General features: G+C 45.1%; 1 protein-coding gene and 1 pseudogene across 6 annotated transcripts; both read left to right on the top strand.

Annotated features, from left to right (window-relative positions):
- Positions 1 to 366: 366 nt before the first annotated feature.
- Smokl8 (sperm motility kinase like 8) lies at positions 367 to 24,059 on the top strand. 6 transcript variants are annotated; one of them, XM_087559676.1, is made up of 12 exons: positions 367 to 1,962; positions 5,797 to 8,488; positions 8,627 to 8,767; positions 9,460 to 9,586; positions 10,604 to 10,757; positions 12,042 to 12,079; positions 12,694 to 12,865; positions 13,308 to 13,515; positions 13,587 to 13,789; positions 17,378 to 17,474; positions 17,807 to 17,977; positions 18,141 to 24,059. In XM_087559676.1, the coding sequence occupies exon 1, from the start codon at positions 478 to 480 to the stop codon at positions 1,957 to 1,959; it is 1,482 nt and encodes a 493-aa protein (XP_087415802.1). In that variant the 5' UTR covers positions 367 to 477; the 3' UTR covers positions 1,960 to 1,962; positions 5,797 to 8,488; positions 8,627 to 8,767; positions 9,460 to 9,586; positions 10,604 to 10,757; positions 12,042 to 12,079; positions 12,694 to 12,865; positions 13,308 to 13,515; positions 13,587 to 13,789; positions 17,378 to 17,474; positions 17,807 to 17,977; positions 18,141 to 24,059. The 6 variants fall into 6 exon arrangements, with proteins under 6 accessions (XP_087415802.1, XP_087415800.1, XP_087415799.1 ...); XM_087559674.1 differs by having other exon boundaries at positions 12,694 to 13,515; positions 13,735 to 13,789; positions 17,314 to 17,474; XM_087559673.1 differs by having other exon boundaries at positions 12,694 to 13,515; positions 17,314 to 17,474.
- The window catches only part of LOC148004578 (RNA-binding protein MEX3A pseudogene), a 39,174-nt pseudogene continuing 21,595 nt past the window's right edge, over positions 8,408 to 25,986 (top strand).

The raw sequence follows: 25,986 nt of genomic DNA, 5'->3' as shown, positions 1-25,986 counted from the left end.
CAATGCACTTCCCAGGTGCTGCTCCTCTAACTGGAGCCTCAGGAGCCAATAGAGCAGCTGGGGAGGTGATCAAAGTCTCTCTCAGGTTGCAGCTTTAATGCACTTCCCTGTGCAGCACAGTACTGCCTGTAATTGCTAAACAGTAAATACTGACTCTTTGATCTGCTGAAGAAGAAGCTCAGAGAGGCTAGTTTCCTTTTCACAAGAATGGAAAGTTCCCTGAGGCCCAGAGTGGAGACAGCCACTATGGTTTACAGCCTTCTCTGCTTGGTGCATTTCATGCTGTGACCTCACAAAGATCCACTGTGATGTAAGAATGAGTGTCCTCTGTATAAGACAGTGGACCAGCCTGTTGAATTTGTCCATAAGGACCGGGGAGCCGGTTAATGTTGACCTGTGGGACTCCTTGATAGCTTTGTATTTTGTTAGTTGACAGGTTATTGTACCTCACAACTTGTGTTCACCAGATCAAAGGGAATGGACATCACTTCTATTAAGAAGACTTTGGGCAGTCAGTATAGGGTGGTTTTCTTTCTTGGACAGGGTTCATATGGCAGGGTGAGATTGGCCTGGCACCGGAGAACGCAGGCCCTGGTTGCCATCAAAACGGTAGAGATCAGCAAGGACACCATCAGGGGGATCCTGTCTGAAATGACCACATTGGAGTCATTGAACCATCCGAATATAATTTCTTTATATGAGGTCCTGATCACAGGGACCGGAGTTCATTTTATATTACAATATGCTCCAGGAGGCAACTTAGGAAAACTAATAAGTGAGGAGGGCCCATTGCCAGAAGAAAAGGCGAAGAAAATGTTCGGACAGGTCGTATCTGCCATAAGATATTGCCATAGCCTGGATATTGTCCATCGCGACATCAAGCCACAGAATATACTGATAGATGGAGAGGGCAATATTAAGCTGATCGACTTTGGCCAGGCCATCAAATGCAAACCTGGTACATTACTGAGTAGGCAATGTGGAACCAGGGACTTTAATGCCCCAGAACTGGTATTAAGGGAGCCATATGATGGCAAGAGTTCTGATGTGTGGAGTTTGGGGGTGGTGCTCTATTTCTTTACCACTGGCTACTTACCCTTCAGAGGAAAGACCATCAATGATGTTGAGGAAAGGATTACAACGGGGACCTATACCATTCCTACTCACCTGTCTGGGCAACTCGAAAACCTGATACATCAAATTCTGAGAGTTTCCCCAGATATGAGGCCCTCTGTAGAGGAAATTGAAAATCACCCATGGATCAAGAAATGTGAGTTTAAAATCCTGCCCAAGACTGACCCAGATTACAAAATTATAGAAATGCTCTGTGCAATGGGGTATAAAGCCAAGGACATCTTGGAATCCCTCCAAAAGAAAAGATACGATGAACCAATGGGGGCATATTTGAGCTTAAAAGATCATGTAAGCAAAGGGTTTGATGTTGGATATATCACTCCAGCCAAGCCTAGGGATCCGTGCCCTCCGCCACCCCCATCACCAGCACATCCCTCTGTCTTTGGCCTTCCTCTCAGGAGAAGGGCCAGTGAGCCCATCTTTGGCCTCCACCACAGACCTCCCTCAAGAGAACAGAATCCTCTTGACCTGATTCTATCAGGACTCAAGATGAGCAGGTGTGTCTCCATGCCTCCCATTGCGGTATACTATCCTAAGAAGGAGAGAAGCACTTCTACCCGTGCCCTCCACTCAACACCTGTGGCTTGCCCGTGCGTCTGCAACAACATGTCGGAAGTTGAAATAATCCTGCCACATAAGCAAGACATTGAGATGAATACGTCATCTCCCCCTCAGAGGATGGGATGGTTTAAGAGACTCCGCAAAGGAATCAGGGACTGTTTTTCAAGACTTTGCTGCCTCCCTCGGGCTCCAAAGAAAAAACCCCAGCATAGATCCTCCAAGAGAGTGGCCCCCCTGAAAAAGGCAGCAAGCAGTACCATATAAAAGGTAAGCTAATGTGGGAGGGTGCATCTCCACTCTGAATTTTATTGTCTCTGTCTTTATTCATGTATTCTCACTGGAAATATCAGAAGAGTATACATGGGGTCTCTTGGGTTGGGGAGAAGTATGTCTACTCCAGCTGGATAAAACCCTGCTCATTTCCGTACCATCTGAGGAAGAAATATTTTTGGAGAATGCCTAGGTGGTGCTGATGTAAACGAACTAGCTATAATCAGCAAGTGATTGTGGGTACAGCCAGTCTGAAAGGGGGCATATAAGGCTGTTCTCTATGGGGAACATATTCAGATAGAGACTCTGCTTGGGGACCTAGTGCCTGGCAGAGTGACAGTGGTCAAAGTACTAAGGGGCCACCTCCATGTCTCCCTACAATTGAACTGGACAGGTGGAGTGTACTGAGTCCTGTGAGGTCTGACAATGCTGCTTGAATGAATACATTGGGATTCAGCTGTGGATACCCAGTTCTTATGTATCCTTCATGCAGCAGAGAGGGGTCAGTGTCACCAGAAGTTCCAATCTGGCATTCAGAGACTGGTCGTACAGTGTCATGCTAGTCTTTCTTACCATCTACTAACCAGGGCTGAATAGCTGGTAGGGGATCTTCCTTCCTACCAGGCTCCAGGCAACTAAACCTCAAACTGAATGTCCCGGGACACTGACCTGTGGGCTCCTAGGTTTCTTTTCCTCCAATCATTTGCTATGCTACCAACAAGGAGACCTATGCTCCCTGTTAGTACAACAAATACCTGCTCCAAAGTTCACAAGGAGCAGAAATGGGAAGTTTCCCTCCATAGCTCTGTTCTTGCTGCTTTCGCTAGGCATTCTGTGCATGTGCTGGCTTGGTCAGCTCCTGGTCAGGCCACTGGGCATTCAAAGTGACTTCTGTTCACGTTCCCACATGTGCTACATACCTAGGACACACCTTCCCAGTATCTCATAGAAACCAAGCTCACTGCAGTCTCACTCTAAAGCTCGAATTTCCTTGAACTAGCCTTCCTCTTGAGAATCTACTGTGGTAGGCTTGGGGCACTGTATGCAGCAGACAGCAGCAGACTTGAGGGACATGGGAAGTGGGCTTCAGAGGTGAGAGCTTAAGTGCCTCCAGGATGTGATTGTGCACCATATTCCAAAAGTGCTCCAGCTTTGGAAAGTCCAGACTTCTGTCTACCATGTCTGGTGTGAGTCTCAGTGCTGGGCTGAAGGACCCCACACTGAGGTTTAGAGAACAAAACACAGTGCTTCTATCATGGAGATCACTCAGCCTGTGTGACCTGCTCTCCTGTGGGAAGGATAAGAGTAGGCACCCAGCACATCTCTCTCACTGTGTCCAAGAAAGATGCAAAACTTGTGAGTGAACCTCAAAGCGGCTAAGCCTGGGAAACTAGAAGGGTTGCTCCCTAAGCATTTGCCATCTTTCTGACACTCAGTCCTCTTCCACATCTGAAGAGCCTAGAGCTGGGACTCTCCTCATTTGTCAGAGGTTAGCCTCATGACATATGTCCCTGCATTTCCATGGGATTTTGGCTCCATGGGGTGTGGGCTCTTCGTCATGGTTAGGGTTCAGTGTCCTAGCCATCCAGCTTGCTCTTTGCATTCTGGGCGGAGCCTGTTCAAGTTCTTCCCCTACAGCATCTGTGTGTCCAGTTCATTGCTAGAGTTAAGTCTTCTTTCATAGGCCTCACGTCATTCTTTCCTAACTGGAACAAGTCTTCCAGTGTCAAAATGAGATCTGAGATTCAATCCTGTGCTCTAGGTTTACTCTGTGTCATGCTATGATCAGTTATCCAGTCAGAAGTCATTGAATAAAAACGTGCTCTGTCCCAAGCCTTCACTCACTGCTGAGTCCAGGGATCTTTAGGCCTGAAGACCTATCTGTCCCCAAGCAGCAGACAACCTGGCAGAATCCAGGAAAATAGGGAAGACAAAAATGATGGTGTAGTTCTGCATGAAAACAACTAACTTGGTAAGAGACCAAAGAGCATGCATGGTAGTCCAGGGCATCAGAAGAGACACTTTTGTGAGAGTTACAGCAGGAGAGACCCTGGAAGAAACTAATAGAAGGCACAGAGGGCCATGGCGGAAGCTGTGTGACCTACAGCCAGCATCAATCTCTGTATATGATGCATATGATGTTGTCTTTTTCTGATAGTGCAGTGTTTTGAGTCACTTAAGAATAAACTGTAAGTTTCTCCTTTAGGTGAAAACTCCTGAAATTCCTCTTGACTTTCAGGCTCTCGCAGTCTTGAAGGTCCACACATGGAAAAGACCTGAGGGGTGCACTCTCCTGAGTCCTGAGGATTGGAAAGGACAAGATAGTGAAGAGAACAGTGGGAAGAACAGAGTCAAATAGAAATGGGGCTCATGGTGGCATCCCAGAGTCTAGAGGCCCCGACCTTCCTTCACATGCACCTGTAGGTGTTTCAAACTCAGTGATGGTTCTAAGTAAAAAGTGTCACCAGGCACCTCTATGGATCTGTGTGTGTGTGTGTGTGTGTGTGTGTGTGTGTGTGTGTGTGTGTGCATGCACACCCTTCCTATCCAAATCAAAGGCTCCATAACCTCGAGACAACATTTTCAGTGTTACAGGAATATCTTTCTACTCTAAAGTATAGCTGAAAAGCGGCCAGTTATACTGACTTGGCTTTTTCTCTCACGTTTCACCATCTATCCCTGGTCTCCTTAGATTTCTCCAGCTGAGAATTTTCAGTAAGTTAGGAAGCTACTATGAGTCTTCTGGGAATAGGCTGCCCTGAGCTGGAGCCACAGTCCAACAAGTGTTCACCAAATGTTTTTGTCTTCATTGCTGCCAGGAACAGAGAGCAGCGGGTCTTGCTTGGCTGTGGAGGAAACTGTTGTGTAACTTAAAACTGATGTATGTAACTGTTATGAGGGAAGTCATAGTAACTGAAGGTAGATATTTAGAGGCAGAAACAAGAATAGAGGTCATGACTGGTGCTCTTTACTGGCTTCTTCACAATGATTTCCTTGACCTCTTTCCTACTGCCAGATGAGCTACCATCCATACATCCCTACACACTTAGTCATTAATCATGAAAAGGTACTATAAATGCAGTGGACAATCTGACAGTGGCATAATGTAAACAAATATTTCCATCCCAATGGCCTAAAGTTGACCAAATTTCCAGGAAAGTGTCCAACCCATATGGGGAGGGGCAATCCCTTTCTGGCATGTCAGTCACATCAGGGTGTGCACTTGTCCTGTCACTTGGATCTGTGGAAAACTTGAATTTGTCTTATGTCACACTTTCACTCGGGTATCTATTAGGTGTCTCAGCCACTCACCATCTCCTCATCAATTCTATCCTCCATTTGTTTAAGTTCTAGGATTTGTAGCTGCTGTGTTTATCTGCAGATGATGGTCAATAGAGTCCCTCTGGAACCTAACTTCAGACAGCACATAGAGTGTCTGCACTCTCTGTATCCCAGAGTCAGCATGAGACAAAGCCCAACAACACATGTGGACTCTTCCCTCTCACCCTAAAGGACATGCTGATCCATTAGCTTCCTGATACACAACATGCTGACATCCAGCAGTCAATGGCCTTAGCAGTTCTTCATGGCCTCTGGCTCTCTCAAGTGCAGTCTTTAGTCATTCAGGAAATGGGAAAGGATCCATAACTTCTCCCTTCTCTGTACTTGCTCTAGTGTCCTTCCCTCCTGAGTGCTTTTGCAGTTCCCCTAGTTATAATCTACAAAGGGAGGTCTCATTCAGTCGGAGGTTCTGAGAAAGGATGATTCTGCCATTGTCCTGGGGACCTGGGTTTAAGTCACCCTCACAACTAATTTCTTTCCCTCCTTCAGCTTCCTTCCTGCAGATAATGGTGCATTTGAGGCCAGGACAGTCATGGATTCCTGAGGATCCAAGGAAAGTGGCTCATTGTTGCTAAGGATCCCAACTCAAATTAGCAACACTGGACTGAAAACACAAACTAAAATCCTCCTACCTGAGCAAGGTATGCAGAAAAAATGAGAGACTGCTGTTCTCAGGTACAAGTGTCCATATAGAATCTATAGTGATGATCTATGCCTGGCAGAGGAACAATGGTCAACTATCTAATGGGCCCCCTCAAAGTCTCCCTGCAGCTCAGAAGAACACCAAGGGCCTCAGCTCTGTCATTCCTGTATCACTGTGGAGCATCTGCCAAGAATGGACACCAGCATCTGTAGACCAGGGAGAGACTGGTTCCCACACTTTAGTTCCGTACGCCCAAACAGTAAAACAACATCCTATCCCCTAATGAGGTATGTACATAATGATAGAGGATTCTCCACACAAACTTGATTCACAAGAACAGGGCCTCTTTGGTAGCCACCCAAACCATCTGAAACCAGGCAAGAAGACGTGAGCAGTAGCCTTCGATCCCTGTACCTCAAGAGCAAATAACACTCATTCTGATAGGATACATGAGCTGGTCCTCGTTTATCTTCATTCTCCAATTCCTTCTATCTCCTATCCACATGAAGACCTTTCCTTCCCATGCTCTGATCGAATCTTGTTCTGCAATTCATGGAACACATTTGAAAAGTCGATCTGGACCTCCATGTCCTCATTTGTCCGTATGGACCTTCAGGATGGACAGTCTCTGGAAGATCCTGTGACAGCTGCAGGATGGGCTGAGCAGCTGTGTTTGTCCATATCTACGGCAGAAGCACTTGAGCCAATAGACTACCTAACAGTGCCATCCTGCCCTTAACAATGAAGTGAGGATTCCCCTGTCTCCATGTGAACCAACCTGCCTACCTCAACACTGTGCTAATGTCGCTGCGGGAACACTAAGGACATGAGGACTATGAGAGTAGGATGCTGGATGCAAAAAAATGAGTCCCCTTTTAATACTGAGGCTCAGGCCTCAAAGGAGGTGGACTGCAAGGGTGAGAGCTGAGTGTTCCTTCTGGATATGAGTCAACACCAGCACGCAGGAATCCACCAGGTTTGGATGGACGATGCATCTGACCAGAAGAGGGGAGTAGTAAGTTTCTGGGGTACACTGAAAGATCCCTCACTCTGTGTAATTACCCAGGAAATGAAATAGTCTTGTCCATGTGGACATTGGTGCCCAAATGAGAAAAATAGTGTATATATCCCGACCACTTAAAAGTCATGCTTTTTCTGAGAGAACCTCTGAGCTCGAAAGACTGTGAAATAGTATGTCTGCCTGTACCAGAATCTTTCCTGAGTAGAGAATTTCATCAGGAAGGAAGAGGCCCAGAGCATGCACATATGTTGAACTCTTGAAGGGCACCCAGTTTGAAAGAGAACATCAAAGGCCTGAATCACTGTGAAACATGCTGTCTGCAAGTACTAGAACACTTCCTGAGAGCATGGGACACTGCCAAACCACTAGAGGCCAAAAGTTATGATGGACAAAGAGACAGGTGTTCTGGTGACCTGTAACCCCATCAGGAGCCCTGAGGGTCACCTCCTGCTAAACCAAACATAACCTTTATCAGTGAAGGTCACTCCTGAGAAACCCTGTTGAGAAACCCTGCAGACAGGAAAGCCAAGGAGGCCTCCTCCTTCCCATTGTCATTGTCTTTTAAGGGAGCTTGAACAGGTTAGCTCCTACAGACTTCTTAAAAAGCCTGGAACACTCTGCTAATTCTGTGTTCCCGTACTCTTCAACTGAGTCAAGAGAAGAAAACAGATATTTGGAACTCTGATCCAATCAAATTAATATTCTGGTGATCAGAAGCCAAGACTGTACAGAGATTTCTGAGGCCTCTCCAGGAATTCTGTCCAGAATCACGCTCTGGAGGACTTCAGTGTGCGAGAATGTACAGTACATTGGATGGACTCTGGGGTCTAAGGAATGAAGTTTGTCCTCATTAGGACAAAAAGATACAAGAGGAACGCCCGAGTACATATAGAACACAGGGTGCCATGATGTGGAGCCCGAAGACAAGGGAGGCTGCTGAACACTCTAATGCCTGTATGAGTGAACTTGGACATGAACAGTGTAGCTGGATCTGTTTGCCTTCAGTTCAAGCTGCAATGTTGTCACCATCTCCTCTTTAAGCCCATGTATCCTTGACAAGGTTGTTCTGCCCTTCAAGCTCATATGATGGTTGTGCATGTAGGAGACCTAGCCTTCTGTCACCAAGGAAACAGAAAGCAGAGGAGGAATGTGACCGTGGGAGGCTGCAGGCAAAAGTGATGTGGGGCCACAACTGTACCTGGAAGCTACATGGTACAATCCCTGAGGCCCTGTTCAGACCTTCATTCTATTCTGGTGTCTTCCTAGTGACAGCCCTGCTAGCCAATGACAACAACTTCTCCCTGATCTTCCCCAGCCTTGCTTCCCAGTCCTGAGACTTGAAGAGCACAGAGGAAGGCCTCTTGTAGGTCAGTCACTGGCTCTGGACCATTGACCACTACCACTGCTTTTACTTGGGATGGTGTTCAAATTGTGGGATGTCTGAGAAAGCTGGGTTCCACGTTTTTGCTATGCAACCTGTTCCTCACGTCCTGGACTTTGCCGGCTCCAGTCCTCAGGTACTATCATGGAAGCCATTACTCTCTCCACAGTCCTGTCATTCTTACCCACAAATAGTAAGGATGTAGATTCACTGTAGATGTGAGCACAGCTTGTAAACTGTCTATGTGAATTGGTGTCATCTGTCCTTTTGTCAGTTGCCATTCAGTAAGCATTGTGACGTGTAAGGCTCTCAGGAGAAGCCAGATCCCAGTGGCATTAGTGTGACAAACAAGCTGTGCCCAAGGAGCTGACACTCTGGCAGAGTCCAGGACATCCAGGAAGACAGAGGTGGTGAGGTAAGTCTGCATCAAAACAGGTAAAAACAGTAATAAAACTGTCAGTTCCCATCCTTGTACAGGTTGTTGGGAAACACTGTCCCTGAGAAGACAGCTCTGTCGAGCTGAGCCTGGAGAGAAAGAAGGCATGAGAAGGAAGGCAATGGCAGCCATGTGACAGGCAGCCATCAAGACCTGACAAGTGTCTGTGATACTGTCATAGATATTTATGGACACCCTAAAAGGACATTTATTGTGTTTCATCTCTTAATGAAATGCTGTTCTCCACGCACATCACAGACCCTGGGAGTGTTGGGTATTGCTACCTGCCAAAGGCCTGAAGTGTGCACTACTGCTGGTGGTGGGATTGTCAGAAGGTGAGGAGGCCATCCTGATAGAGAGACAGTGTAGGAATCCCAGAAACAACAGCCATGTTGCTGCATGTGGCTAACCATCGTTGATTTTGCATGTCAGTTTCTAAGCCGGTAAGGAGTGCAGATAAAAACTGTCACCAGAGGTAATCCTGAACCTCGGTTGTACACCAGCACTGTAGTTGGCTTTATCTCCCATGCAGACACTCAGTCTCCCTCAGCACACCCTCTTACTGTCCAGGAATTTTCTTAGCTATACAAATAACACACTGGGTTGTTACAGGTCGAATGACCTAGCCAAATCCTGTGTTCTCTTACATTCTGTCCCTGTCCTCTTTTTAGATATCACCAACTATGACTCTGACATCCAATGAAGCAGTCGAGGGCCATGATGCTTTTCTGACTGAGGCAACACAGCCTGGAGCCCAAATCCCGAGGCTGTGCACCAAAGTCCTTCCGTTTGTCACTGGTGAGCAGAGTCTGACCTGAAAGTCTGGACCTGATCTCTCAGTGAAGGCAAAACCGCTTGACCTCTGATTTTGAACTGCAATTGTAGCTACTGCTGCTATTGATTTAAAAATCTAGTTCAATATGTGAAAAAATACACTTTTCAATCTCCTGGAACATTCTGTCTCACAGAGGACCGTGTCTACACTTCAAAGGAAAGTCCAGGGAAAGGAAGATGGGGAGGTCCCATGTGGATTTTTCACTATGTGATTGATCTCAACTCACTTCCCAAAGTTCCTTTAGTTCCAGCATCAAATTAGTAGGCCTAGGATGAATAGAGCCCTGAAGTGCTGATAGAGACTGAGGGCTCCCTGGGTGGCGTGTCCCATGAACAGACACTTCAGGGTCGTTGGTGTGGTCCGATTTCTCCTCACTCTTTGAACATCATAGGTTATGAATGCTCTCCCTGAACACTCCGATATTCACTGGTCAGTTTGCAGTCCTGCCTACCACTTCAGGAACGTTCTCCCACTCTGATGACTTCTGGGATCCAGCTTCCTTTTCTATAAAGGGTGCTTAGTGCTGTAAAACGGGAATCTGACTAACACAGTGTGTTGAATAGCTGGTCTTCTGTAATGCCTAGAAGCAGCACAAGATGGGGCCACTGGACACAGTCATCCCTGTATCCTTCAGCACCGTAGAATTTGTGATTAGTTATCAGCACAGAAAAACACTTTTCTTTGATTAAATCTTTTCTGATTCTTTTCTAAATACTAGAACTAAATACTCAATACCAGAACTGACCTGATTGTGTAGGAACATGGGAATATCCTCTAAAGATCTACCATATACACACCCTCTGCTGTCCTCTACTTCTGGGCACTTGATCCCTGTGACTGTCTTCCTGGGATGCTCACCCTCTCATTTATTTACACATCTTTTCTCCAGTGTCCCAGTACATTGTCATTATGTGAAGAAGTAGTGGGGACTCTGTCCTTATCATCCCATGGTATTCCATACTCTCAATTGTCCCTTGCAGATCCTGGTGCTTTCCCACAAGAAGTTGCTCAATGTGGCTACCAGGGAGGCCAAACATAAGCCTGTGTCTGCAGACAGGAGGGCACCAACAATGTGTCAAGCAACCTCATCTGCATCGTCACAAGCATCTGCAGTGTGGATATCTGGTCAACATGGTATGGCCCCTCCCTTCCCTGGTTGCCACCATCAAGTGTCATATAGGTCATCCATTTCAGTGCCAAGATCTAGAATTCCTCTGCTGGTTAGGGCTTGGAAAAGGTCCAAGAGCAAATGTGATGGCGTTTTGTGTTATTGGTTATTCCTTAAATGTGGGAAATCTGTGTATCCAACTGTTGCAGAGTGCCTTCTTCTCTTGCTCTCCCCCCATGCTTTAGGAAGGATGCTGCTCACTAATTGTCTCTCAGGGACATGGTGGCACAGGGGAAGCAATGAGCTTATTATCAGAATGCCTCTTGACATTATTGGTACTTCCTAGAAGGTCATTAGTGGAGAGATGTTCAGAGTTCTGACAACTCCTCTCTGCTGTCATCTGACATATGACAGGCACTGACAGAGTCTCTCTAACCCTTGAGAGGACACCCTGAATGCGGTTCTTAGAATACGAATGGAGATCAGACATTCATAGGGAGTGAAGCCATGCCCACCTGGTCCCACCGAGCAGGAGTTGGGAGCTACTGTTTGATAAATTTGACTGACTAAGAGAACCACCAGATAACTTCCACTGTTGTCTGAGTTGTTGTTTTTAAGTGTCAGTGTGATTATCTGAAACAAAATATTCTTAGTTTCATTTCAATCCAGTGACTTAACACTTCCTGGTATACTGCATTAGCACAGTGTAGCCAAGGCACTATAAAGGGGCTACCCATGTTCTATCCACAGGCAGGAGTGTAGAGAAATTAATGCATGCATGTAGGCTTGCTTGCTAGTGCTCATCTAAAGGCCTCTGCTCTTATGAAGTCTTTCCCTAAGCCTAGGGAATAGCACTGCTAAAGTTCTTGTTACTTCCCATGTCATTTAAGATCATGAAATCGATTCTCTACAGACTTGCTCACAGGAGAACGTCATCTAGAGGATTCCTTTGTGAAGACTCTCCCTCCAGGTCACTTTTCCTGTACTAATTGACAGTTATAAATAAAGATCATGAATTTCTCCCAGTGGCCACCTCGCCGCTCAACATTGAAAACTGTCAGACTTGTAACTAGAGGCTTTAGCTTCTCATTTTACCTAGGGTCAAAGCTGACATCTTGTAGAGTGTCCTTTCTGGCCTTCTCAGTTTCTCCCCATATTATACCTGACAGTGTTTCCATTCAGCCATCAGCTCAACACTATGATGTATGTACTGTGTCATTGACTAGTACTTTCTAGGCAGAGATAAAAATTTCACAGCAGACTTGTTGGCCTTCAGGTTGATCTTTTTCTTTTTCTGTTTCCTCTGCCAGGTCGTTTGACAGTTGTGGAGCTCCTCCCACCAATAAAGGTTAGCAACTTGTCGGGCTTTCATGGCATTTATGGCAGCTAGATTGTGCTTCTTTGAGTAAGTCCAAATCAGTGCTACTAGGTATGTATGATGCTTATACACCTTACCCTAATTTAAACAGATGGTGTGGGCACTGAGAACATGTAGCCCTGCAAAGCATTTTAAATTATTCACATATTTCTCATTTACCTATTCACTCTCCCCTACATCCTGTCTGTAGTCTGTCTCTTCTCTCTCTTCTCTGTTTTTATATCTTTTGTTCTGTCTTTTTCTCATTCTTGGCATCTGTTTCTGACTCTCTCCTGTTCTCTTTCTTACTGCCTAGCTGCCTCTTTGTCTGTCTATACATCTCTGTCTCCCTTGCTCTATCTCTGTCTCTCTTTCTCTGTCTCTCTCTTCCTCTCCCTCTACCTACCCCCCCTCTATCTCTCTCTCCCTCCCTCCCCATCCTCTCTCTCCCTCTGTGTGTGTGTGTGTGTGTCCATGCATGTGGGGGCAGGTAGCATGTATATTTCCTGGAGAGCCTGTGGAGGTCAAAGTTTAACTCAAGTGAGGTCTTTCTCAAACTCATAAAGGACCTAGTAACTGAACTCTACTACCTATTATTGGAAAAGCTTTTGTAGGTGAAGAACCTGAAGGATCTGAGGCTGTGCCAGTACATGCTGGAGAAATACTTGACTGGACTCGGGAGTAGGAGCCTAGGCATTGGCCCACAGATGTGCTGTTCTCCTTCTTTGGATACCCGTCGCAACAACACAATCTTCTCTGTCTACTGGAGTTGTCTTGGTTGTAGATTTGGAGATCCTCAATCTCTCAGCTTAGTTCTCTAACGTTAAGTCATATCGACTCTTAGCATAGTACTTTATTTGCCACTGTTCTTTCTACCTTTATTTTGCCAGAACTTTCTATGGGTAAGACATTCCTTCTGTAACATTTTATGATGTGTAAGACCACACAAGGGTACCCAGAGTCCATACACAATGTGCTCTTATTATCCTGTGAGAAGTCCAAGCCAGTAACCCAATCTTAACTCAGTGGTGAGAAGGAACTTAAAACTTAGAACAGGACTTGTTTTCATTCCTTTCTTGTTAGTATCATTCACAACTTCTGTAGAAGGTGGGAGTCCAGAAAGCAAAGGGCGGGATTTTCTCACATGATCTTGACCCATGTTGGGTTTTCTGTCTTCCATCTCCACCTTTAACATTTAATATACCACATCTCTCCAAAGGTCATGCCTATTCTAGTGTGCTGCACTCAGTGAAGAAGTTGGAGTAAGCGTCAAAAGAGTGAAGGCCAAGCTCTGACTGTGACAGAGAGTTTGAGATGGATAAATGATGCTTTGAAAAACACGTGACTTCTCGCTGGGACCTCCATCTACTGTAAATAACCAACAACCTGTTCAAGGATCAATGTGCCTCTGAGATGAGGACAACAAGGTAGAAGGGAGTCCACAGAAGGAAACGGGTCTGAGGGCTAACACCATAACGCTTCCAATTCTGTCTTCTAGGCATCACTAACAAATCTATATAGTCCTACCTCCCAGAAGATGAGTGAAGGTGTTACAGTTAGGATGATTGTTGACATGAGGCTCTCAGAGGTTCTCCACAAATCTGAAGGACAAGATTGAGATTGCCATTCTTATGGTCTTTCCATAGTCTCCCCTTGCAATCAGAATGGACCATCACTATGGACCTCATCTATTAGATGCAGGTAAGATGATCATCTTAGGAAACCTAGTCTTTGCTGCTGAGATACTGGGATTCCAAACAACTCTGAGAGGAGAGGGTACAAAGTGGAGCTCAGTCCTGCCTCTCATACCACACATAGCTGATGTCCTGAGGTTCTGTTCTCAGGAGGCATGGAGGGCATGTATCTATTTCATGTAAAAAGAAACTGTTACGAGCAGTCTGAGGTCCCTGTAATTAGAGCTGAGTCTTTGATTGTACCACATCGTAAGCAAGTGAGGTTGGAAACATTGTTGCAAATGACAAGAGCCACCACTCTCCCTGCAACTGTTGTAAGGGATGTTCCCTGTACATCTTTATCCTATGTGATGCAGGTGTGAGTTAGATACTGACTAGAATAACAACTCAATGATTCTAAATTATTGATATATGGAAGAACAGCGTATTGGTTGTGTCTTGGTAAATGTACCCATGTCTGTCCATGACTGAGTTAAGTAATACACTGTGTCCTTGTGTGAAGGGGAAACCAAGGCCCTTCTGAGGTCTCTCCTGACAGTGACTGCCCCAACAACAGTGAAACTCATCAAGTCTCACAGGAAAGGGCCACATTTGAATCCCTGCTTGACAGGCCACAGACTCAGGATCATTCCTTCCTCTTGGCTTATTTTGTAAAACAGTCTCCTCCCCAGACACAGCCATTTCAGTCATTCTCAAAGCCATCACCTTGACACAATTTCCATATCTTCCAACTCATAGCACTCTCTTTGTGTAACAGGGAAAGTTCTTGGTCATGCCCAGTGTCCTAACAATTCTAGAGTAAGCCTGCTTTGCTGCACATTTAGACTTGTCACATCAGGCTTCGTTCTTGTGTAACATGGGCAGATGTCGGCCATGCCCAGTGTCCTAACAACTCTAGAATGAGCCCACTTCACTTCACAACTAGGCCTGTCACAGCAGGCTTTACTGTGAGCCGTGTGGACATCTTCTTCCTTCTGTATGGTTTCCCTGTATAGTAGACAAGGGAATGATATCTCAGGATATCTCTCCACCATGTAAGTCTTCACACCTTCTCCGTCATGTCCTTGGCCTTTTGAGGTGAGCCAAAGCAGCAATTCCATCCATTGCAAAAGGCAGTAACTCACACCCCATTCTTTCCGGACATGGCCCAGATCTCACCTCCAAACTATTTAGAGCACTTAATCCATCTCCCAATTCTCTGAGGTCCAGATGATGAGCTGGCACTTGAAGGGAATGCAGAGGTGACAGATCCTCTCATGATGATCCTCAGAGAATTTAGCTATTAAGACCAAAATAGAGGGAGACCATGACTGCAAGCTTACCTTTGTGAGCAACATATCCTCTCGGGACATGAAGCAATGACATCTGGATGTCTCTAAAGAGGCAACGCCCCATACTCTTCATAGCAGTGTTCTGTCTATTTAAAACTCGGGGAAGAGGTGGGTTCCTTCTCCCATAGATGTGAGCAGGGTTGTCAATTTCTTCTGGCCCAAGACAGATCCGTGGATCACATATCTGATTCTTTCTGGTCCCTGGAAATCCCAGGATCCTCTGAGTTTAACATAGGCAGCCACTGGGATACAGGTCAGTGTGGTCTCTAATGTTGCTGTGCCTCCATTTGCTGACATTGTGGCTACACTGCAACCATGCTCTCTGGGTTCACAGAATGCTACGCTGTACTCTAAGCTTTCCCAGTCTCAAGGGTGGACTCAATCTGGCTTGGTACTACCACTTTTTTTGGAGGTTGCATCCTAAAATGCCATGTGCTCTTCATAATGCCATTAAATGCTTTTACTATTGTTTGGTACATATGAACATTCATGAAAATCAACATAAAACTCTACATACAAGATGTATTCAAAAACAGTAAATGCTGTTTTTCTAAGCCATTATACTCCTGAACCACTGCTCCATCCCTATGAGTTATCAAACCACCAAGATTGGCTCTGTCGCATCTGGCCAGTGTTTCCTGGGGATGTCTCCTTCTGGTTCCTAGCAGTGACCCTGCTGCTTTAGGCAGGCAGACTATGTCATTTTTCTCAGATGGTTGTTGTGAAGACCCTCTCACTTGTATTGTCTGATGTGCAGTCAGTATAACATAGCTTGCAAGAAGCAGTTGAAAAGACCACTTGTAATGTTGTGTCATGGGCTTAATTGTCAAGGAAACTCGTAGACATGAGACCGACGAGAGTAAAGAAAAAAAACTGTGAAATTCTATCTAATTCCCTGTGATGTGTTCAAATGTGTGATGCTCAAGATGGTGCTTAAGATTTGGAGAATTCATTTGTTAGTGTGGAGCCTAAATAGTCCTTTTTAAAAGGCTAGGCTCAGGCATAGCCAGGCAGAGTCCAAACAGTTGTACTCCAGTACTGAAAGACAAATCTACTAAAAGCCTTTGGCATTCCCACAACCGTGTAAAGACAGATGGTCCTACTGGATGTCACAAATGATCCTTTTATTGTAGGTAACTGTCATCTTTTAGGGTTTTATCCTCCTAATCTGTCATGTGTCCTTGCTGTCTCTAAGACTATGTCATGTTCTTTTTTTGAAGTACCAGCCTTCCCATAATCTGGTACATTACAAAGTTTGGAAGATGTTGCAATGAGGGGTCGGCTGGCATATGCCCTAAGTAGAAGCTGAGTGAGTTGTGGGGATTTCCTGAGTTCAAGGTACCTGAGCAGAGTGAGGCAGGACAGGTACCCACAGTCTGGAATCACTGGTCAAGCTTTGTGTGTACACTGCTCTACTGTGGGTGGCAGTGCAGAACGAGAACTGGACGCTTAGCTGGCTTGCTCCTCACTACTCTCTCACAGATTTTCATCTTGGACCAAACTGCTTCTGATCAAGGCACAGTCTCGTGTGTGATAAGTTTCTCTTTATGGGTTGGTTGATGAGTTAGGATTCTCAACGGATACTGTTTTGTAGACCATTGTGTGCCTCCATTTTGAGCCCTGCTTTTGGTATCACCAAGTCATGTGATCCCTCCAGACTTCTTCCCAACATTTATCATCATGTATAAACCTTCCATCCAGCTCTGAGAATTCATTTTCCAGAAAGTAGATCATCCTTGGATGGCAATGACATCTTTGGGCCCTCATAAGCCAATCCTGGTGGAGAGTAGAGATCTGTCAGTCATTGGAGGAAAGAGTCTCTTCTGGTTCATGATGAGCAGTTTCCAGGCGACTTTTATCAAGTGTAATAAGGTGATCTAGACCCTTTGTTTGTTAAGTAAGTGCCCAGAAAATTTATTTTACCCTCCTCCCCCACATTTGCACAAAAGGCATAAGAAGTCTACTGAAGTGTTTTGGGTCATTAGAGCCCTGCTTGTGTCTTTAGCAAGGCACTGCTCTGCGAAGAAAACTCTGGACAGTGGCATATCTGCAATGTGTCCCTATATCTTCACGATGCTCCTATGAGACCAGGAAATAGAGAGCACACAGTAACATTAAAATATAAACTCTGTTGTATGACTGTTGGGCTGTGCACAGTAGAGTGGTCATTCTTTAGAAGTACCATTTGGACATTTTTCAGCTATGGAGAAAGAACCCTTTGTCCATCATCTTCACCGCTGGATGTGTTTATATTTGTGTCGCAGACCTTGAGCTTTTGAGTCTCCAAGGGGAATCTTGGTCATGTTACTACAGGATGTGCAGTGGGTCTCCTTGACTGTCTTCTGTACATTGACAAAACAGGTGATGCTTTCTATAACTCGGCGTAGGTCCCTGAAGGTGTAGTTGTGTCTCTCTCCCTTTGAGTACCCAGGATCTTCATATTCTCTGTGCTCACCCCATTCTCAAAGTTTTGTAAAACTTGATCCCCAGTCATGGTCTGTCCACAAGTGACCAGGCATTTGATGTGTACTTGAGGACACCCCTGACTGGATATTTCCAGTTTTTACCCCATTGTAGTGAGGAGAACAAAGACCTGGAGATGTCATATTGTTCCCTAGTACAGGCCATGCAGAAGAAAACTGGGCAACCAACAGCAGAATTTCTGAGTGCTCGAACCCTGTCATTTTCTACAGGTTGTCTAGCAAGCCTCTGGACAGGCAGCATGGCAGAAATCAACTCTTTCCAAAAAAAAGGCTGCTGCTGACACAGTGGATAGAGCACACACAAGCTCCCTGTCTGACTCCTTCAGCTCCTGCATGTCTCCTTGGCTAACATTTCAGAGCTTCTGATTCTTCAGACATCAGGTTAGAGGGACAGGAATGGCAATGAGGGTTTTCTTAGTCATTGGTAGAGTTCAAAGATGTCTGGTATGTTCAAAAACTATTGGGAAAGAGCTGGAAACATATCTTCTGAAAAAAATATCCCCTCCATTTACACAGTCTCCTTTGCTTTGTTCTCCACATTCAGCTTCTTGATACTGAAGAGATTGTTCTACCTGATGAGCCCAGGCCTAGAAGATGGACTGCATCCAAGAAGCCTGGTCCATCTAAGGCCAAGTCACATCTTTAAGAAATATTTGAAAGCATTTGTGCACAGGATAAAGGTGCAAGGACCAAAGTCTCCTTAGACTTTCCAGCATACAGAGGGTCTGACAGACTCAGGTCAAAGGTTACGTCTGAAGCCTAGATTATGAAGAAGGCCCCACTCCACAGTAGAAGCCTGTGGCTGATGCTGTTGCAACCAGGACTATGATTGTGAAACTTTTGTCTGTTCAGGATAGCAGGTTCAGGAATCTTGTGCCCAGGTATCCACAGGCCTTTTTTCATACATTTCTTGGTATAATTTTGCAAGTCCTGACTTTGGACATGTCGGGTGCTGATGGTATCTCACTTGATATATAGTCCAAGAAAGATTTTTACCCCTTTAAGGGGCTGGAAATAGACTGGCCTCACAGTTACCATTAAAACTGAAGTTCTGTCCTTTGTGGTTATTGGCCCTTTTAAAACTTGTTTGACTGGAAACAAAGCTCAGAGCCTGATATTTCCAAGATTCACCCCTACAAAATTCAGAAACCCACAGCTCAAAGCAGTACAGATACCACTCAGAAATGAATCCAAGGACAAGGTGTCTGACATGAGAATCTTACAGATTTATTTAAAGGTCCAGGACTCAGCAACACTACACCTACGTAGAATCATTCAGGGATTCCCCCGTTAGAATTTGGGAGCTGCCATTCACAGAAATGACCCATGGGAGACTCTTATTTCCATATCATAGCCTCCATGACCCATAGTGCTGTGACTGCCATGCTCTCTGTCAAACTCCACAGGAGGTCACCATTAGTAGAATAACAGTGCAGGGCAGCAGAGCAGTACAGTGGCCCTAGGGTGGTGTCGTGGGTGGTTCCAGAAGATACTGACATCACACCACCCTCTACATCTAGAATGAAAGGAAGAGGAACACGGGAGGGAGTGTGTGATTGAATTCATGGCCCAAAGCAGCCTAGGTGTCAGCTATCAGTCTGGAAGAGCACGTCTGCCTCTGTATGGAGGATTCAGGTCAGGAATGTGACCGGAACCAGATGAATCAATTCTCGCAAGAGGAAAGTCCTTTACGTGACATCTTGCACCACAACAGAATAGCCACAAGATAGCTTGTCCTTATAGGAACTGGCACACCAAGGGCATAGGGGAAGTCTCTGGAATATACAGGATTGGTTGAGTACCACACAGGATGGCTGACAAGCTAGCAGAAGAGTAGGACACACACTGAGGTCAAGTGCCAGGTATCATGACCTATGTAGCCACACAGCTGGACTGAAGGGCTTTCTTGCTCTGACTGAAGCAGAACCAAAGCAGGGCCTGCCTCAGCCTCCATCTGTACCTTGGCTCTAGCTGCTTCTTTCTCTTGCAAGTCACAAGCATCATGAAGCAACTGTCTTGGTTCCCGAAACCACATGGTCTTTGTTCACGTTAAAGACAGGGCATGCAAGAATGTATTCTCCTCCTACCTATGTGCTGGACTAGGGACAGGAGACCAGATTCCTAGGCCTGAACTTCTGACCATTCCCATAGTGTATCAGGGAAATATTTAACCTTGGATTTCCTGCTCTTAGAGGCCAAAATAAACCTGTCAGTCCGGGAGTCTTATCAAGAATGATACTCTGGGATTCATCTAAGCCAGGCCTCTTACTCAACCCTTCTGCTGCCTATTTCCTGGTGCTAAGCATGGACCTCAAAGTCACCCTAAGCCTGCATCCTGAGTTCACACCCTGAGATGCACTTAAGACTGACCTGAGAGCTGCTCAAGAGGACACACACGGGTTACACCACAAAGAAAAGTCTATCAAAGCTGACATAGGCCAGGAGTTTGGCCCCTGACTCGACAGTGCTTGTCCAGTGAGTGTTTTACACATTATATGGAACCCCAGGACCAGAGCCAGAGTCACAAAGTCAGGGGCAGTATATAGTGTGCAATTAATAGCCAATGGAATCTTCGGTAGCAAGCTAAGAACCTGCAGAGAAACCTCAAACCCAGCCTGCTGGATGGTGCCAAGATCCAGTAAGTAACACTTCCTAAGAGAAAACTCTTCCTGGGAGAATTGCAGCCCAGTAAATGGATGCTCTCACGATTCTCGGTGAAATAACTCATGGACCTTTTTCCTTGTGAACAGGGAACTTCAAAACATCATGGGGTGAGGTGAGGTGAGATCCAGGGAAGAAGGCTGCCCTTTGGCTCAATCTGAGAAGTTAGGATGCTTCATTTGCAGGGGGGAGGATCTCAGGTGTTGTCCCTAAGTGACATCATCATCCTGGTGAAATGTCATGTCACTTGTACTGAGACCAGTAGGCCTGAGTTGTAACTAATGCCTACACTTTTCAATTAGGAGAATTCCTGGAATTTTTTAAACCTATTTCATCCTACAGCCAGCTCTTCTGTCTTGTGGCAGACACCACTGACCCACATAAAACTACACACGTGAGTGTGCATGTGGACACACACACACACACACACACACACTCACACACCAACCCTGTCATCAAATGAATACAGGGGCTACAAAACTAAAGACATGGTCCTCCAAAGAAGACCCTCAAAGGTAGATACTTAAACAAGTGTTCCCCATCCTCATCATCCTGGAAGAGGAATTTAAAGTGCTTTATGTGACCTGTGCCCTGCCCACCATGACAGGTAACGAGGAAACCAAGGTCAACAAACGATGGGTGGGACAGGGAGAATCATGGTTGCTTACACACTGATACTGGGAACTGAAACTGGGGCCACCCCACTGGCTGCCAGCCATTTTGTCCCTCAGAACGAGTAAAATAGGACAGCTGTCTGATCCATCGATGTGATGCAGGGATCCTCAGACATGCAGCATCATTGTTGCATTGTTCACTATAGCTCAGAAAAGGAACCAGCCAGGATGACACCCCATTAATGGCCTGTTTAGAGAGACACTGTCTGTCTGTCTGTCTGTCTCTCTCTCTCTCTCTCTCTCTCCTCTCTCCTCTCTCCTCTCTCTCTCTCCCTCTCTCTCAGTGTGTGTGTGTGTGTGTGTGTGTGTGTGTGTGTGCGCGCGCGCGTCTATGTGCAAGCTTCTGTGAATGCACTTGTGCATGCAATGTGTCTTATTTGCTTTCTCTTACCCATGGCCTGTTTATTTTCCTGACACTGATTTGTGGGTCTCCATCCATTCCTCACTCTAACCTTGGGTCATAAACATTAGACACTATGCCTACTGATTTTGGCCACAATATCTCTTGTCTTCCCCTCTCAGAACTGGTCCACTCCTTACTGCTCTAGTAAGTGTCCACTGCTTCCTGCATTTAATAAGTGGTTTGGGCTTTATTTGGGGGCATTATTTGATGTTAGGTTCTGTTCAGATACTTTCTGGTCATGTTCTTCGCAGACGTGGCAAGAATGTTTTCCCAGGAGGAGCCATCAAAGATTAACATAAAACACAGATGTCATCAGGACGTGGAATGTGAACATTAAATTCGGATGCTCTTACTTTTGGAGAACAGCAATATGGAGACAAATGTAGTACTGATGCTCCTCTGTGTTTCCAGGGTGGTAGGATTATGCCTGTCAGGTCCCTGCAAGGCCAGGGCAGGCTAATGTTACAATGTCAAGCCCAGGGAGCTGTGATTACTCCTGAGGTTTGTCCTTCTGAAGAGGCTGGCCATGCAGCGAGGTTGAGTACTTTCCTTGGCCTCTGCTGACAGGTCCAGGGAAAATCCTGACACACAGACTAGAAATTAAACCAAGACTGGTACATAGGAGTCCTTTGGATGCAAAAAACAGCTCCCTGGACAATAGGGATGAAACCCCAACCCAGACTGCAGACTTATATACATGGTGTTCCTTTTCCCTTATAACTTCTGCAAAAATGCTCCATGTGAACATGAAATGGACAGTGCCCTCAGCACATCTCCACAGTGTTGGTCTAGACTTTTGCTTCAGGGACTTTTCCTTCCTTCTGATGATGCTAAGGATCTCTTTAGGGGTTTGGTGCCCATAGAACCATGTGATTCAGTATTTGGTTCCTAGTGGGTTAACCTGTTTCAGAAGGATAAGGCAGTGCTTCTTGGAGAAGAGCTGTGTCCCTAGGGTTCGTTTTATAGGTTTCCAAAGCCCAAGTCATTCCCAGTGATTCCCAATCTGCCTCCCGCTTGTGGCCCAGAGAGCTCTCAACTGTTCCTTTGCTGTACCACAATGTACTAGTTCTGTAAATGTGAGTCTGAATCACACACTATCTTTTATAAATTTGTTGCCTTGGTCATGATGTCTTAAGGAGCAAAAGAAAGGAAGATGCAGAACTAGAAGCTCTTGCTTTCATGGATCAAGCAGGCTGACATTTACTCATTAAGTCAAAGCCTGTAGGTACTTCAGTGTCCTTTGCTGTTGAGTTTATCATCTCATTTCAGACTGATGAACAGTAGGTAGTTGAAGAGAGAGGCGATGCATAGTCCTAGCCATCTGAGATGCCTATGAGCCAAAACAATGACCAGCATGGCTAATATCCGGGTACCTGAGGCTCCAGAAATACAGATTTTCTGAGGTGAAGCCAGAGCTCGGTCAGACATTTGGACATCAGCAGCCCTTGAGTCACTCCTTCCCATAATTGACTCCATGTGCATACTTCAGCATGGAGCTCCTGTGAACCCATTGGATGAGTACCCCAGACTTAGGTGGAATAGCTCTGTGGCATGTTTCTGCAGTTCAGCCTTGATACAGGACAGTGTTCTCAACTAGGGGCAGGGATCCTTGCAAGGTACTTAAGGAACACAGGGCTCTGCTCCATTCTTTGTCCCTGCATTTCCTTCAGATAGGAACAATTAATTCTGTGTTAATATTTTTGAGATGAGTGTGTGGCCCCATGTCTGAGGCGCAAACCATGCCTAACCTCTGGATATGATCTCTACAGGATCTCGAAACCCACTGTTGGGTATTTCAACTAATGTGATCCCCATGCGTCCTGGGAGCCTCTTGCTTTGCTAGAATCTCAACTTTCTGGTGGCTATCCTAGTTCCCCACTCCGCATTGCTGCACACATTCTTTTAATTTTCTGATCCTCTGTATTTCTCCCTGTCTCTTTTCAAACCTGATCCTGCTCCCCTTTTCCCCACCCCCTCCCTCTCGCTCCGAAGTGCCTACCTCTCTCTACCTCCTGTGATTATTTTGTTACCCCTTCTATGTAGGAATGAAGAATCCATACTTTAATCCCCCTTCCTTTTGAGCTTCATATGGTCTGGTAGTTGTCTCATTGGTGTTCCAAGCTTTTTCTCCTAATATCCACTTACTGAACAGACATTTGATCTTTTGTGACTGGTTTACCTCACATAGGATGATATTTTCTGATTCCTTCCATTTGCCTGCAACTTTCATTGTCATTGTTTTTAATAGGTGAATAGTACTCCATTGTGTAAATGTACTGCATTTTCTGTATCCATTCCTCTGTTGAGGGACATCTCAGTTGTTTCTAAGATTTCCCACAACAGTCCTGAGCATATTACTCCTGTTTCTAGGGAGCTAGCCTTTCTGGCCCTACTGGAAAGATATCCTTGCCCTCTGAAGGTTGTAACTCAAAGACATCACAGATCACGTAGTGGGTCTCTGGCTCATAGATATTCTTGGAACATTTGCCCTGTACTTACTCAGCAGCAAGGTAATCAGAGCAAACTGAACTTAAAAAGGTGAACAAGATTCAGTGGACTAGAAAATTTAGCAGCAGAACAGGCAAAAGCCTCTCACTACTATAGCCTCGGGCACTCATGTGGCATAGAAGATTGGTGGCCACATATACCAAGACTCTGCAGGAAAAGATACAGCAAGAAAGTTAGATGGCCTGGAGTCATCTCCAGCTTTTTCTGACGAACAGAGGATGGTTTGAAAAAAATGATAGGATACTGAGGTGTCAAGACCTCCATTTCTTAGAAAACGTTTCTCATGAAGTGGTGTCCTATGTCCAAAGAACAAGATTGTACATATGAATAAATTCTACAAATAAATAAATATAAACATCGTACTATGTTGGAAATTGAATAATAATTGCATTAGCTTTGGCTCAAAGTTTTTCTTGGGCCTAATGACAATTAGTACCCTGCTCCACTGCTCAGGACATGACACCCAGGCCGGCATCGATGCTGTTCTGTCCAGTGCTCTGGAATCCACAATATCCTAACTGTAGGGTTCTGCGGTTAAGGAGGGACGATAATTGTAAAAGATAATTCTGCTCTGTCATGATTTATGAATGTTGCCTAAACTTCTGGCCAAAAGAGATAAAACGTGTTTGGGGACAAAAATGATATTTTCTATGTTTTGGAACGTGAATCTATCCTTGCCTACTGAGTTCTCTATAAAGAAAGAAGCAACCAGACCACCAATCAGTCAGGCTGCAAGATTCCTCCAAACCACCATGACTGACTCACTTCTTTCTGACTCCTTACCTCCTCTGTGGGACCTGGTCATCATCAGGGCTGGCCCCTGAGAGCTTATAGTGTATGTGTATGGTCAGAAGTCCAAGATGTTACACAACTGCATAGGACAAAGGTCTATATGTCATGTATAAGCATTGGAAACAGTCATGGATATCATATACGTTCATAAGAACCAGCTCTGGATATGTTGGATTAATAAGGCAATCTGTCCTCAAATTTATGCACTCACATGGGAAGTAATTGCAGATATCATGTTACTGTGTGAGAATCATTCCTCAATATTGGTACATGCATGGTAAGGAGTGCATGGGAAGAATTCATGCAATACTATGTATCATGTACCTGCAATGGAAGGAAAAGACGTCTTGGAAATTTGAAACGTATATGGAAAAAACTTGGGATATCACGGTCCTACATAGGAAAAGCCGTTGATATTATGCACATATGTAAAAAAACATTCCTGGATACGGTACTCTCATGGAAGGAAGCAATAGATATCAACAAAGGTGGGGCACAATCCTGTTTACTTCAAACCCAAAATGATAAAGTCCTGTATATATTTTACTTGCATGAAATTAAGTCTTGGATCTCACTCACCCACAGTGAAAGAAGTCCTGGAAATACTATACGTTCATGGCAAGAGGCACTGGATATTATATTCCAACAAAGAAAGAATTCCTGCATATCAGGGACCCACATAAGAAACAGTCTTGGATGTTTGCTACTTGAATAGGAAGAAGTTGTTTATATCGTGTGTGTGTGTGTGTGTGTGTGTGTGTGTGTGTGTGTGTGTGTGTGTGTGTGTGTGTGAGATACTCCTAGATATCACAAATCCACATACCAAAAATTCCTGCATGTTGTAGATGAACATGTACCCGTATGGGAAGTAGCCTTGTTATTGGAATCCACATGAGAAACATTGGATATAATGAAACATCAGGAGAAGCAGTTCTGTTTATTGGATACCCACATGGGAAGAAGTCCATATATCTTGTTACTGTATGGAAAAGTTCATGGAAATTATGTGGCGTGACGGGAACAAGTCCTAAATCTCTAAAATTATGTTGTGACTCTAGGGAAATTCTGGTTTATATGGGAGGTTCCTGACTCTGTTCTGGGGACTTTTCTTGGGTCACTTCTGGTACGCTGTTTAAGAATTTTTGACTGTTAAGTTGATGTGAGGGGACCACACATGCATGTATGTCTCTATATTTTTTTTTACAAAAACTTATATATATATATATATATACACGTTTGTTTGTTTCATGAAAGAACAATGTACGCTGACGTTTTAAGACATAGCAGAATAACGTGTCGGATTCCATAACAGACGGTTGTGAGCCTCAATGTGGTTGCTGGCAATTGAACTA

Source organism: Rattus norvegicus, chromosome 7 (assembly GCF_021556685.1).
Source record: "Rattus norvegicus strain SHRSP/BbbUtx chromosome 7, alternate assembly SHRSP_T2T, whole genome shotgun sequence".
Classification (NCBI taxonomy): Eukaryota; Metazoa; Chordata; class Mammalia; order Rodentia; family Muridae; genus Rattus; species Rattus norvegicus.
The sequence above is the reverse complement of the archived record's forward strand: the minus strand, read 5'-3'. Positions and strand labels throughout refer to the sequence as shown.

Coding starts and splice junctions, on each gene's coding strand:
- Smokl8 (XM_087559676.1), top strand. CDS start 478: ATGGACATCACTTCTATTAAGAAGACTTTGGGCAGTCAGTATAGGGTG.